Source organism: Dipteris shenzhenensis, chromosome 7 (assembly GCF_047967505.1).
Source record: "Dipteris shenzhenensis isolate YYH24624 ecotype China chromosome 7, Dip_SZ_1.0, whole genome shotgun sequence".
Taxonomy (NCBI): domain Eukaryota; kingdom Viridiplantae; phylum Streptophyta; class Polypodiopsida; order Gleicheniales; family Dipteridaceae; genus Dipteris; species Dipteris shenzhenensis.
This window is the reverse complement of record NC_141602.1, coordinates 4,069,144-4,084,067: the sequence shown is the minus strand read 5'-3', so window position 1 is coordinate 4,084,067 and position 14,924 is coordinate 4,069,144. Positions and strand designations below refer to the sequence as shown.

The 14,924-nt window shown below is 46.8% G+C and overlaps 1 protein-coding gene across 2 annotated transcripts in view; it reads left to right on the top strand.

Annotated features, from left to right (window-relative positions):
- LOC147899838 (protein S-acyltransferase 8-like) overlaps positions 1–14,924 on the top strand; it is a 118,436-nt gene that overhangs the window by 66,265 nt on the left and 37,247 nt on the right. For both annotated transcript variants that reach the window (XM_087376712.1, XM_087376711.1), the window contains one exon: positions 4,913–5,218. In XM_087376712.1, the coding sequence (XP_087232838.1) occupies positions 4,913–5,218 (306 nt within the window). The remainder of the gene's footprint in view (positions 1–4,912; positions 5,219–14,924) is intronic.

Sequence of the window (14,924 nt, the reverse complement as noted above, 5' to 3'; positions counted from 1 at the left end):
GGGGACGGGTGGTGAGGATGACCATAGCAGGAGGGGCGAGGGAGGGGGCAGGGGAATCCAAGAGAGGGGGGGAGTAGGGGCGACCACAGGTCCCTTTGCTGATCAGGCTCGTCAGGGCTTTGGATCTACTCCTCAGCCGCTGTTGGGCTAACATCCGCAGCTTCCGCCATCGCAGCATTGGGCCTCCATCACGAGAGGATCATCTGGCTGAGCAGTGGCCCCTGCCACTGGCGGGGGGTGGGTTTGCACGTATGGGCTGCTGCTGCTGCTCCTCCTTAAGTGTCTCTCAAAAAACTTTGTCTCTCTCTCTGCGTCTAGCTCTCTGCCTGCGGTGCATTCGGGCGTGTTTGCTTGGTTTCTTTTTCTTTTTAACATGGGTCCATTCCCCTTCTAAAGGAGTCACCCAGGGGGTCTGAGACTCCTGTTGCTCCTGTCTGGGGGGGTGATGGGGCTCTGTTGTTGACTCTGCTTACTCTGCAGGGGTGGGGGGAGAGGAGCTCGGCCTTGGCCACGGGGCCACTATTTGGCTAGGTGACCAATCTGTCTGCGATGAAGACATTGGCCTGGTAACTTAGAAATCTCCACTTGCTGGCGAAGTGTACCCCCTTCGAGGGTCTCTAGGAGGATCAACTCTGGGAGGGACTCTGGGCTCTCAACCACCAGTCTGATCCTTGGGACCGGGTCATCTACTACCACTGATGTGGCCGAATGTGGCGGAGACTCCAGCACATTGCCGAATGCTCGCCCAATGGAGGGGGAGGATGGCTGTATATTCCTTTGGGAGCCCTAGGAAGCGGAGCGTAACCAGAAAATGGGGAACATGGTGTGTCGTGTCCATTCCCTCCACTGTAAAGCCATGGTACCAAGGAAAGAGGTACACCATATGTGGGCCAAGGAGGATGGGGCTTTGCTCCACAAGTGTTGAGGCAGTATCGAGGGAGCTCAACTGGATGAGGAAGACGCCTCTTCCATGGATAGTGACCTCCTGAATGTGGCCACCATCTAGTGCCAAGCTCGCTTTGCTCCACTAGTGTTGAGGCAGTATCGGGGGAGCTCAACTGGATGAGGAAGACGCCTCTTCCATGGATAGTGACCTCCTGAATGTGGCCACCATCTAGTGCCAAGCTCGCCTGGATCCACTCCCGCACCTGTCGCCTTGTGGGTGTGAGGCCCACAATTCTGCCCACAATCGCCTTGTCTTGGAGGGATTGAACTGCTTGCTGTACCTGTTGCTTGTCGGTTGGAGAAAGGACCTTAACAACTGTGGGATTCGAGGGTGCTGCCATAGAGCCCCTCTGACTAGACCAAAGGTCACCACCAAGATCTGTCGGTTGGAGAAAGGACCTTAACAACTGTGGGATTCGAGGGTGCTGCCATAGAGCCCCTCTGACTAGACCAAAGGTCACCACCAAGATCTTCCTCCTCCTAACAAACACAAATGCTCCTGCTGCAAATGAAGAAGAGGAAGGAAGGAGATGAAGAAGGGGGGGGGGGGGGGGGACGAGATGAGGCGAGGGGGGATGGAGAAGATGGGGAGGAGGTGGCGGAGAAGGGAGGCGGGAAGAGGCGTGGCAGAGATAGCAACGAGGGGTAGTTGGTTATGGAGGCGTAGAGAGGGTGGGAAGGAGGCGGAGGGGAGGCGGGGGAGGAGGCAGAGATGGAGGTAGGGACAGACGGGGAGGTGGAGGCGACGGGGAGGGAGGTGAAGGCAGGATGGAGGCGGAGGCAGAGGTGGGGAAGGAGGCGGAAGTGGAGGCGGGGAGGGAGACAGAGGTGGAGGTGGGATGCAGGCAGGGGAGGAGGCGGAGAGGAGGTGGAGACGAGAGATGGCGGGGAGGGTGGAGGCGGAGGATCTGAGGGGAGGAGGGAGAAGGTGGGAAGGGTGGGCAGCGGGAGCAGCTCAGCCTCCTTTGATAGGTTTCCAAAGAGCGATCTATTAGCATCCCTATGCATTTCAGTCACTAACAAATCTTGAGGCCAAGGTATTTGTGTTGACACTCTTGCATTTCAGCCTGCTTCAGAATCCTCTTTCTACTACTGCAATTTGTTTGAGAGATCTCTAGCTCTTCACTTGCTTAACCAAATCACAGGTGTTAGCAGCAAAGGATGACCTAGAAGAAATGTATTCCTATCTTTATTAGTCACTAACAAAGCCTCTTCTAGTAACATCAAACACTGACTATTTCCACACCTTGTCGTTTTATTCTCTTTTCTCCAGGGTTATCACAATTGGACATTGAACTTGTTTCATATAATAGGGGTCGCTGGAGGCCTTGGGAGCTGCTCTTTTGTGTGCCATTCATGGTGTCACATTAGAAAACACTTTATTCAAAGACGATGATGGCGCAAATAGATTCTGTGCTTTTTTAACCCAACTCAATCTGATTCTGGACACTAGTTTCTATATTGCAATTCGACACAATTCAAGAGGGCCACATGTCATGTTTTTCAATTACCTCTTGATGGGTCCTTGATAGTGGGGTTATTGATTGTCATCCTAGTGTTGACTTATTTCGTGGTTAGACTTCTACTTCTAAGATGTTTTGAGGATTCTCACATTCTCTAGACACTCTCCTTGGGATCCTCTACTTTGTCCACTTCAGTGGGACTTAAATGTCCACTATATATTTTAGTTATATATGTTTTTGTCCATAAGTCATAATTTCTGTATCTCTGATTTTTTAAATCTAGGACCCTATACACTGGTCACACATGTAGTAACCTAGTGTAGACTTGATATTACAACCCTTGTGGGCATTATCAAATTGCCCTCCTTACACAAGTAAACGGAAAGCTGCCTTGCAAAAGCAAGCTTCGGCTTGATATAGGTTGGGTTTAGTCTGGAGAAGCTTTTCAAGTCTAGGGTGACTACTCCTATTGTCGGATTAACTATTTTTCTAGAAGATAGGGTTAGTTTAATTATTAGGTGCTTGTAACAGGTTAGACTAATGCTAAGTCTAATCTAACTAATCGGATTGAAGTTTTGAACTAAGTCTTAACTTCTAGCCAGAGGTGGAGTTAATTCTAACGAGCCATTTAAAAGTTAGCTCCATAGACCCTTCTACTGTCACATTGAATTATTTACTGAGGGTTGACTCAAACTAGGCTTGACCAAACATGTAGCACGAAGATTTGTCCATGTTGCTGTGCTGAAACATTATCTCTAGATTAGATAAGACTTCGCTTACATAATTCTGATAGCCATGTATAGTACGCTCACCAAAACTTTTAAATACCTCATAAAATCTTGATGCTTTCCACCACGTCAAGGCACATCCACAAAGCAAACTACAGGTGTTGGTTACATAAAAAGGTGTTGGTTACATAACAGGACACAAAAAGTCCCATGGCCTAGATAGGTGAGCAACTGATCTGCATGCTGGAAAGTGATTTGTTACTGGTTTCGGGTGTCCCAGTAGTTCCAAGATATGGATTTTAGACCACGTTTCACCTTGACCTATCTAGCATTATCATGATGTAGCGTTACCACAGAAAGGTAAAATCACCACAGAAAGGTGATACAAGCTACCGTAGTAGTCGGATGATAATGTGTGTATATAGATAATTTGGGCAAGGAGCCAGTAACTCACTTGATCACCATCTGCAAGTCCTGGTGCATGGAAAGGATCACATACACACGGAACAATACATGAAAGATATAATAATAGAATAAAACGTATTAATAAAAAAATCCCATCAAACAACTTTAGGATTTTACAGAATGCTTCTCAAAAGAAGAGACATACTTTGAAAAGTAGATACAAATAGCCAATACCAATCCATTTGACTAAGTAAATGTGAGAATGTAATCTCGCAATATAAACAAATCGCCATTGTAGGGCGGCTGAAAACATATGCAACATTGGTGAGTTAAATCCCCCCCCCCCCCCAAAAAAAAAAAAAAACCCTCTTTTCCTCCTCCAGCCACCAACCCATCAACACAGCATTTTGTGGAAAGCAAGCTGCAAGTAGGTTTAGGGATGAAATTTGCCGAGCACAAGAGAGTAGCTTGTCTGGCTTTGGTACCAGTATGAGAAAAGTGAATCTAAGTGTGTGCAAACCAATGCAATCAGTACTAATTGAAGTGGGAGCATGCACTTTTTGGGGCGCCAAGAAATTGCAAAACAAATTTTCGAAGCTCGGACTAAAGCCATATCGAAGAAGATTGAGTCATCCAAACGCTTAAGGAAACCTAAATAGACATTTCGAAAGTATTGCTTCCCCCATAGGGTATTGCAATGCAATATAAGCAGTAAGATAGTCCCAATTGCATGCTCCCAATTACTAGACCTTATTGCGTGGGGAAACCTTAATGACAAGTGGGAGAGTTTTTCGGTTTTGTACCAAGGGATTATCTGCACATCAGCTGCGTTGAAGCAATACGTTTATTGTCCTTCTTGACACTGTAGTTGGCAGTCGCTCCAAAGTCCACAGTCTGAACATTTCTCCTTTGTTAAGAAAAATATGCCGGATTAATATTCTCCATGATCTTTTATCAGCCTCGCTTTCAAACAGTTACCTCATTGTATGAGACTTTTTTTGAACACACAACATTGTTGTTTCTTTTGGCGTTGTATGTTTGTTGTTCTTTCTTGACATTCTAGTTATCTTTCTTGAAAGTTGCTCCGAATTTCACCCCATTTTTGAAAATTTCTCCTTTGTTAAGAAAGATATGCAGCATGGATATTTTACATCTTTTATCAGCCGTAGCTTACCTCATTGTATATACACCTGATTTCCCAAGTGTCGTTTGCAATGCACTGCCCCATTGTGAATCCAAGACGATTTGCAATGACACTCCAAGTTTTATATTTAATGAATTGAAACTCCAAGATTTTGTTTTTTGTTTTTCTTTTGAAGTCAAGTGAATTAGTTATCAAATGACTTCTTTGAACGCATATTTTGTGTTCAGGTTCTCATTCTTCTCTTACTCACATCAGCCAGTGACCCCGGTATAATTCCACGCAGTCCTCACCCACCAGAACCAGAAGAGTATGATTCTTCAGCATCTCCTGCAGATTTGGTTGGAGGGCAGACTCCTCACTGGAGACTGTCTCGCACTAAAGATGTTATTGTCAATGGCATATCAGTTAAAATAAAATATTGTGATACATGCATGCTTTATCGCCCTCCCCGTTGTTCACACTGCTCTATATGTAATAATTGTGTTGAGAGATTTGACCACCACTGCCCCTGGGTTGGTCAGTGTATTGGGCAGGTATGCATCAGTTCTTCATTATGCTGGTCATGATTAGAGATTTACATTTTTTTTGCAAAAGTTGTGCTTTTATGCTTTCCAAAGGAAAAATGGTTCTCTTTTGTTTCTTTTGGTCTTACTTCAAATTTTATGTCGCTAGTTCCATACAATTTTAGTCAATTGCTTATGGTATATTGAATTCAAGTGCCTAAAGTACACCTTATACATCTCATGACTAAAGCTTTGTAGTATTATGTGGGGTTCACTACATTGTGGTTGAGCTTCTCTTCAGTTTGACATTATTCTCTCTAAAGCTTGTGAAAATGCATTCTCAGCTGCCCTGTCTGTTTTGATATGTGCTTGCTGTTTGACCAAAAGGGACAACGGAGTGGAAACAATGTACATGGTTGAAATGGTCCCCGGTGAAAGGAGGCTGTTTACTACACAAGAAATAATCTACATGATTGAAGCGGTCAGCAGTTAAACGATGGAACTCATAAGCCAAGACCCCTCCTCAAGTTTACTACTCACGGTGGAAATTATTATAACAATTAACAATGGAACCATGGAACTCATTACCCAACATAATTGTGTTCGTCAGAGCGAAAATAGGCAAACATCATTGTAACCATAAACAGCATATCCATGGAGCCAAAAGCCCAAGAGCTCTCTATTACAGGTGAAGCCTGTGGAAATGAATGCTGTCCTGAAAAATAAATCTATATACTACTTACCAAGTGGATATACTTAGATGGCTACAGTGGTCAACAAGGAACATGTTACGCTCAAGTCGAGGTAACATGACCTCGGAAGGGTCAGTCGACATTTTCCTTTAGAGGATCAATGTTTGTATTATATTTGTTTGGGCTTCATGTAAATGATAAAAAAGGAATCAAGGTCAAGGTCCTTGGTGAGGGTGACATGGCACTAGACTAGGTGGATCTAAGGCTAAGGGACCTAGATGCATGAAATGTGCCAAGGGGCAAATGGTTTTAATGATATCCCAAGTGAGGGGTAAATGGTGCATTAAGGAGGGACCCTAAAATGAAGACATGTGGCATACTAGATCCATCTAGGGAATTTTGGGGCTTGGTGGAGATTAAGTAAGCAAGAGCTTCAACGTAACAATTGAAAAAGAAGAGAATGCTTACTACTACCACTGAGATCGACTGGGAGGTGATTCTACGTGCCTACGCCCATGATTCGACGTAAAGCTAGGAGTAAACAAGTTTTCATGTATCATTTGGTATCAGAGCGGTCGTGATTGGGTTGGATTGAGGACTCACCAGAGACTGACGCACATGTTAGTTTTACGGGTGGTTACTTTCGGGATTCCGTGACAACGTGTGGAGGTGTGCTGTGGTGCGTCGTATCAGAAGTCGCTGGAGAGCAGCGTGTAGAGGCGATTGCCCGTTGTGTTGCTTGCAAGGTTGCCTGTTTTTTTTTCGAAAAAACAGTGCTGATTATATTACTTCGAAAAAACGAGATACATAAAAGTCAGTTTTGCAGTCGACGGGGCTGCGTTCACAAATCGGACGCAGCCCTAAGTGGAAACAAAAAGCTCTCTCTCACGGAGGGATCAGGCGGGTGTGGATAAACAGCCAGAGAGGCGGTGAGTAGCGCCATTGAAGGCCCTGAGAAGTATGCTCGAAGAAGAGGCCCTGCGTATCCCAATCTCGGAGGAAGCGTCTCCGCTTCTCCCGGCCAGCCTGGGAATCCCCCTGGATCTGGTCCCATTGGCCTCTGAGCGTGTGGATAATCTCGCTCCAAATGTCGGCCATGACCTGGGCAGTCGAAAGAGAGGTACCACCGAGGATCTGTGCGCAGCGCGAAGTCCAAATGTGCCATCCGACGATGTTGCTAATAATCTTCCAGACTATCTGCCTCACCCGAGATCCTGTGTCCGCCTCTGCCAAGTCAGCGCTGTATGTTCAGGATGATGAGATGATGCTGGAGAGGGTGAGGCTGGCCTTAGAGGTCTTCTGTTCGGCAACCGGTGCGAAAATCAATTGGAACAAATCAGTTGGTTTTCTCACAAACCCTAGGGCATGCTCACAGTGGGGGAGGTTTTTGGGTTTCAGATGGATCCCGCGGGGGCAGACTACTAGATATCTCGGCTTTCAGGTCGGCCTGGACATCATGCCAACTCAGCAGTTTCTCTCGGTGCTAGATTCCATACGACGGAAGCTGGCTTTCTGGAGCACTGCAAAGCTCTCTCTTGCAGGTCGTGCTCTTGTAGTCAACCAGGTTCTCCTGGCCACGGCCTGGTATGTGGCCTCTTGTTGGTGCTTCTCGAGATCCTGCGTGGCACAGCTCAGGAGGATGGTCCGGAATTTCCTGTGGTCTGGGGGGGATGGTCTCAGAGATACCAGAGCCAGGGTAGCCTGGCAGACAGTCATTCTTCCGCAGGTTGAGGGTGGCTTGGGGGTCATTGATCCTGAGCTTCAGAGTCAGGCCCTGCTGGGCAAGTTAGTTATCCGCGGTTTGACCCCGGGGAGGCAAATGTAGAAGATGTTACTTCAGCAGGGGATCAGTTCTTGCGTCCCGAGCCGAGGTGGAGAGTGGCTACCGTCCCTCCGGTGGATCTTCACCTCTGCACCGCTTACCCGCCCCCGCTCCCCGCTCATTCGTAGCCTTCTCACGGTTTGGAGGCGACTCCGTCTCAGTCTCCTCCAGTCGCCTCCTAGCAGTCAGGAGGAGATCAACCGCCAGCCGCTCATCTGGAACGATCAGGTTAGAGATGCCTTGGGCCTTCAACTGGGGGAGAGGTCACATATCTCGTGGGACGGCTGGATGCGGGGGCCTGCCCGGTCCCTTCGAGTTTCGAGGGACACTTATAGACACTTGGAGACCGTTGCTCTAGCAGTCGCAGCCGGAGGTGTCCGTGGAGCTCAGATGAGACGCACAGAGATAGATGGAGCGATTCCTGCGGGTTGGTTGGTTCCACCCGAGATTCAGATCCTCATGCATGGTGATGCCCGTTGGCTTGGACAGTTCACCCCTTGTGGCATCCCACTGGTGGTTGCAGGCCGGCTGGACGACACCTCTGTATCCTTCTTCGCGGTTTTGGGGGATGGCCGACTCAGGAGAGAGGGTGTGCTCATCGACCCCCTCCTCTCGTGGCAGAGGGTTCGTGTCGTAGGCCTCATGGGGAAGGTTTGGCGGATCGATCCTAGTATAGAGCAGGATCAGCTGCAGTTATGGCGCCTCTGGCTTTGGGAGGGGCGGGCCCTGTCAGAGCTTGATTGGGACCCAGGTGAGTGGAGATGGCCAGAGGTTGTGGCAGGCCAGGGGCCGACCCCTTTCTTCGCTTACAGCACGAAACTGGGCAGGAGAGTTCTCGGGAGGATGCAGAGCCGACCGCCCACCCAGCGGCCTAGTTGGTATTCTCAGGGTATTTCCAAGCTTTTTTTGCAGGCCTTCTGGAAGGCCTTGTGGGAGAGCTGGCGGCCGCGGAAGATTTCCTACTTCCTTTGGCTACTCGCCCACAAGGGTCTTCCAGTGGGGAGCTGGTTGCGGCAGATTGGTCAGGATGGACTCTGTCAGATTTGTCATGAGGACGAGGAGTCACCAAAGCACTGCCTGTGGAGCTGTACTCGCGCCCAGGACGTGTGGAGGTGGGCCTTCGGGATCCTTACTCGCGCAGCACTGGAGTTAGGTTTGATCACCTGGGGCGCGTTCTGCTGGTGCAGCACCACCCCTGGCTATCATCAGCTGTTCGAGGCAGGCCCGCAGGACCCTAGGTTTCTTATCACACAGGGTAGCTTGTTGGCCGAGGAGATTAGACGAAAGTCTATGGATGGCAACAAGCAGGATGCAGCCTTAAATGTGCAAAGGGTGTCATCTGCATACTCCGAGTCCAGGAGCTCCGTGTCCTCCCTGATGGGAAGGCGAACACCCCGGATCCCTGTCGACCTTGCCCGAAGATAGTATGTCATCGCCTCGGCGAAGAAGAGAAACAGGTAAGGAGCGAGGGGGCAACCCTGACGCACTGATCTCTCCAATCGAAATCGCTCTCCCATCCTGCCGCCGATGATGACCCTGCTGGAAGCTGTCCTGTGTAACGCTAAGATACCCTGAATCCATCCCACTGGGAATCCAAGTCTCTCCAAAGTACCCTCCAGGAAGGACCAGTCCACTCGATCGTAGGCCTTCTCAAAGTCGAGAAGCAGGATGGCTAGGTGCGACCCGCTGTGCTGAGCCCACTTTGTCGCCTCTGAGAAGGTGAAGACTGCGATCCTGGACAAAGCCTGTCTGAGTGTCATGAATGAGGTCAGGAAGTAGTGGCCGAACTCTACGCTGATCATCTTGGCAAGGATTTTATAGGCAGTGGTGAGGAGAGTGATCAGGCGCCACTGACGGATCTCCTGTCGATCTCCCCCCTTCGGGATGAGGCAGATCAATCCTGAAGAGAGGCTCTCTGGCATATGACCGCTGCTGAAAATCCTCTAGAGGGCTGCTAGGAGGGGCTGATGGATCTGATCCCAGAAAGAGGTGAAGAAAGCTCTAGAAAGCCCATCCTCACCAGGGCATTTTTGCCCATCAATGGCCATCAAGGTCTCCTGCATCTCGACAGTGGTGAATGGTGCCATCGCGTCGCCTGCATGCTGGGCTGAACAAGGGCCGGAATGTGCCTCCACACCTCCTCGCGGGAACATCTAGTGCGGGGGGCTGCTCCTCCGCTGTCCTAAGACTCCAGAGCTGGTCACCTGCTGCCCTCTGGCCATGCGTCCTGAAGAACTCTTTGCTCATTCGGTCGCCCTTCCGAGATGTCCAGATTTACCAGCATACATATGCTGATTATGCTCTTGTAAAGCCACTATATCAGGCTGCAATTGGCGTATATACAGCCAGAGTAGTTTCAATTTTTGACCATCACGCAAACCCTATACATTCAAAGTGACACATTTGAGATGATCAAGCATATTTACAGATATAGGACAGGTATGTACAACAGCAAAAATGCCTTCTATGTCTGCATTTCCACCTCAGTATCCGAGCCTCGGTCCTGAGAAGAAAACTCAGCATGAGGAGAAGACAATAAGGCAGCAACTTTCTTTTCTGGAAAAAGGTTACGATTGGCAGTCACCTCAGCCCAAGTCAAACCAATACCAGAATTTTTAGCCGGTGTTTTGCCTTGAGAGGAAGCACCATTCCAAGTCCAGGAGGGCAAAGGTCTCCTAGGTGAGAAAACTTTTCTTGGGGTTTGCCAAGCATCATTCAAATTCGCCTAAGGATGAGAGGCCGAAGGATAGAAGGAGGAACATCACCATTCGAAGCAACCGGTGCTTTCCCTTTGTCCTGGACAGCAAAGAACTATTTCACCCCCTTAGTCTTCATCAAAGAGGAGGCAGTAGAAGTCTTGCTCGGAGGTGGTGACAAATCAGCCTGCAATGGCATTTTGGGAGTATGTGAAGGGCATTGCGAAGTCATATGTTTGAACTTCTTGCATTCAAAGCAAGCACTTGCAAAGAGACCCCATTTCAGTTTATAGAAGGCACTGCCCATCGAAACATTATTCACTGTAACCGAATAAGAGTCTGGGGTTGGATTATTTGTGTCCCATAGAATACAAAATCTATCTAAATTGCCATTAGGCCATGGTGGACAAACCACTTTGCCAAGAGAGGCTGCAATTTTTGGCAAAAGAGAAGCTAGACATTAAGGAAAATCTACAACTTCCACCCAGACAGGGCATCTGTGTCGGATCAATGCGTGATAATCTCTGGTAGGAGACCAGGGCAACACATGAACCATCTGCTGCCCATAGAAAAGACTGCCTGTGCTCTTCATCTGCCATGATCACTTCAAAAAAGCCCCTTGCTGCATAGTGAACTTTTTTGACATAGCAACCGCCCAGGGTTCTAGTCAACCAGTTACCCACATCTGCAGCAACAGGCATACGTCCTGGAAAAAAGATAATGATGGCATGCTTGGCATATTCTTTGACTAGATAAAAAATTCATCCACTTCCACCATAATGCCTGTGGTGGGAACTGGATCCTTCCAACTTTTTTGGGTATCTTCAAAGCCCTCATGGATCACCTCGTATACAAGTTGAGCCTTCGCAGAGGCATGAAAGGGGTCATCCTGACCCATGACTTGCTTTTGCTTTTTGCTTTGGACTGATCTTTCTTTTTGAAAAGTCTTTGCATATGGACAGTCTGCCATTTTCTGAAGAAGAGGAAAGGTAAAGAAAGTGAAATATGTATAGAGCAATGAAAGTAGAAAGTATAAAGGACTGCGTAGGAGAAAGGAAGCTCTGCAAGAGGTCACAGAAAGGGCAAAAACAGCTAGGGGAAAAAGGAGGGAGGGAGGAGTAAACTTAGGGGTAGACAGCTAGGAAACCGAGAGGGATGATAGCAGCAGGAGGAAGATGCAGCGTACAGACGCAGGACTATACGGAATCAGCAAACAAGCAAACAGGTTTTTCTATGGCATCTGTACGGAACTGCAGACGGGACTGTACGGAACTGCAGGTGGAGCCAAGGCGGTAAAAACTGTACGGAACTGCAACCGGGTCCTGTATGGACGTATTGACAGTGTACGGATGTTGTATGGGGGCTGTACAGATGTACAGACGGAAGGGGGAGGCTCTATGGAGTCCTTGACGGGGCTGTACGGGCAGAGGTCGCTCCTCTCCTCTCTCTCACACCACTAAACACATGTACACACACACACACTTTTTTTTTTTTGTAAAACATGTACACACACACACACACACACACACTTTTTGTTTTTTGTAAAACCAAGATACTTATATTATAAAACATTCATTTACATCCAGGCCGTGCTCAAAATAGAGCTACAGCCCTATCCATCAAAAACAGTAAAAGAAAAGTTGAATACAAGAAACATCCAAATCTTCCTCATGCAAGGCATCATATAAAGACTGCCTTAATGAGGCTCTGAAAAACTCATAAGGATGCTGAAGAGGAGAATTCAGATATGCTTGGATGCGCTGCAGCCAGAGGGTCCATAAGGCCCAGTATCTGATCAAGTGGAAGAAGAGAGAATACTGTGACAAAGAAGCTGATAGTTTGCCATACATCTAGAAAAACCTGTAGAACCTGTGTGCTGGAAATATGAGAGATAAAAAATAGGAGATTCTATCTAGAAGGTCTCTGGAATATGAACAAAACCACAATAAATGCGGAATACTCTCCGATGCAAGGTGACATCTTGGACAGAGAGGTGAAGCTATTCGTCGTTTAGCCAATTTCACTCCCACTGGGAGAATACCAACAATACATCTCCATAGGAATAGTCTTTGCTTCAATGGCATTTTCAACTTTCATATCATTTGCAATCTTCCTTTCCACCAGGCTAATGATTTGTTCAGATGCCATAAAGAATTAGCATGATGGGCAATCCAAGGAGGAGGTAATATCAATCTATAAGCCTGTATAGATGTCAATGACTGCAAAGGCTTAGAAGAAATGCTTGGACTTGAAGGCTGAAGGTGCCAATCTTGAAGCCTGTCACTGCCATTCAATGTCGGAATCGGAACCAGAGGAAGTAGGAGATCAGCAATAGCTTTCCAAATAGGTCTATGATGCATTGCCAGGTTGTATTGTCTACATGCTGCTGGAAAAGGGAGAATATTTCCTTGCATATCTACAACGTCATCAATGAACCGGATACCCATTTTCATAAGATTGTAAGCTCTGATGGGTTGTTGAACAGCAAGGGGAGAGGAAAACACAGCACTCCAATGAATACTCTCCAATCTGAGTGAAGATGCTAGAGAAGTAGGATGAGGAGACCATTTGATGTGAGAGAGTACTTGCTTCCAATCCTGAATCAAGGAATTAGAAAATGGACAACCAGGGATTTTACCTTGAAATTTTCCAAGTACTACTTTCGATGGATCTACTATCCAATGTCCATAAGCATGTGTGCGCATCTGACCACACAAAATTGCTAGCATAATAGACCAAGGCTGCTCTTGTTGAAAGAATGTTTTGAGCACTTGCAAACACATGATATTTGATGTTTATTATATTCAAACTACCATGCATTCTGGGTGAGCAAAGCAAGTCCATTTTGAGCAACCGTAAAGCTTTTTTATGAAGCTTGGTTTTCCAAAAAATCTCCATGGCTTGAGACATAAAAGATGTGAGATCTCGAGATGACCAATGTAATAGAGGAAGGTAGAACTGGACATAAGCTAGAACAATAGACTGGACAATTCGAAGCCGTACATGCAGAGGCCAAGTGGAGATCTTCCAATATTCTAATTTGTCCTGAATTTTGTTGAATACCCACAACATTTGTTGCTTATTACTGATTTTCCAGCCAATAGGATAGCCCAAACGTCTTACTATATTTTCCGGTTGAATAATCTGGCCTGGCCACAGAATAGCATGCCAATCACAAAGCTTGAGAGGCAAGAGTTTTGATTTCTGAAAATTAATTTTAAGACCAGCTGCCAACCCAAAATCTGAAAGGGTATCCATCAAGAGGCGAATCTCCAATGGACTGTTCTTTAGCATGAAGAATGAATCATCTGCATAGGCCTGCGCTATGAAAGGTCGTGAACCAGAAATCTGAAGCCCCTCTAGCTGTCCAGTATCAACCATGTGATCCATATAAAGAAGCAAAGGATGTGAAGCAATGGCATAAAGCAAGGCACTGAGAGGACATCCTTGTCGAACTGAACGTTCGAGAGTCCAAGACTCAGACAAATGTTTCCCTATAAAGCATTGTGCAGTAGAATTTGAATAAAGCCAATATATGACATTAGATAGCTTTGGCCCAAAACCAAGTTTTTGCATGATTTGAGAGACATAATCCCACTGTACTGTATCAAACGCCTTCGCCACATCCACCTGCATGACCAACACATCTTGATCTGAATATTTAGCATATTCCATTGCGATAAGTGTGTTAGTGATATTGTCATGTATGTGCCGTCTTGGAACAAAACCATATTGTCGGGGATGAAGTCCATCATGAAGGATATCTTTATCCGATGTACCAACATTTTGGCAATCAGTTTGTATATCACCGGCATCAAAGTGATTGGCCTCCAGTCATCCATAGTCTCACAAAGAAGCTTTTTGGGCACAAGCTTAACCAGACCATGCTTCCAAGCTGAGGGAAGATGTTGGTGCTGGACCCTTCATTTCTGGCCAAAAGGCTTCAAAAAATTCAACCGTCAGACCATCCCAGCCAGGGGATTTATGTTTACCCAAATGCTTAAGGGCTTCATCCAATTTATCATCTGAAAAAGACATTTCCAGCATTGAGGCTTTTTGCGGGGAGACAATGGGAGAAACAAGCTCAGTAAATCTGTTACGAGCCAATGCGACCTGAGGTGCAGAAGAAGATGGCTGAGAATGGTTAGGGGGAAAAACCTCAATGAGGGAAAAGTGCCCCTAACCTACTTATTACATTACATTGGCGACTGCCTAGAATATACCAATAATTCTCACACCCCCCTACAATGCCACTGTAAGGTAGTGATCAATCATCCAAAGGAGATAAGTTTAGGGCACTGCGAAATGCCTCAAACTTCTCACGTTGATAGGACAAAACCTGTATCAAGTTTTTGAGCATTGTATATAGCTGTGGGTAGGCACATAGTCGTACACATCTAGGGTAGGTGTGGGCTTTTGGCATTTCTTTCACAAGCATGATGGACTAATGTATAGTTTTTGAGACAATAAAGTATGTTTTGCAGGGACTTCATGGGATATGATGATAATGTAGTGTGGTTGTACCA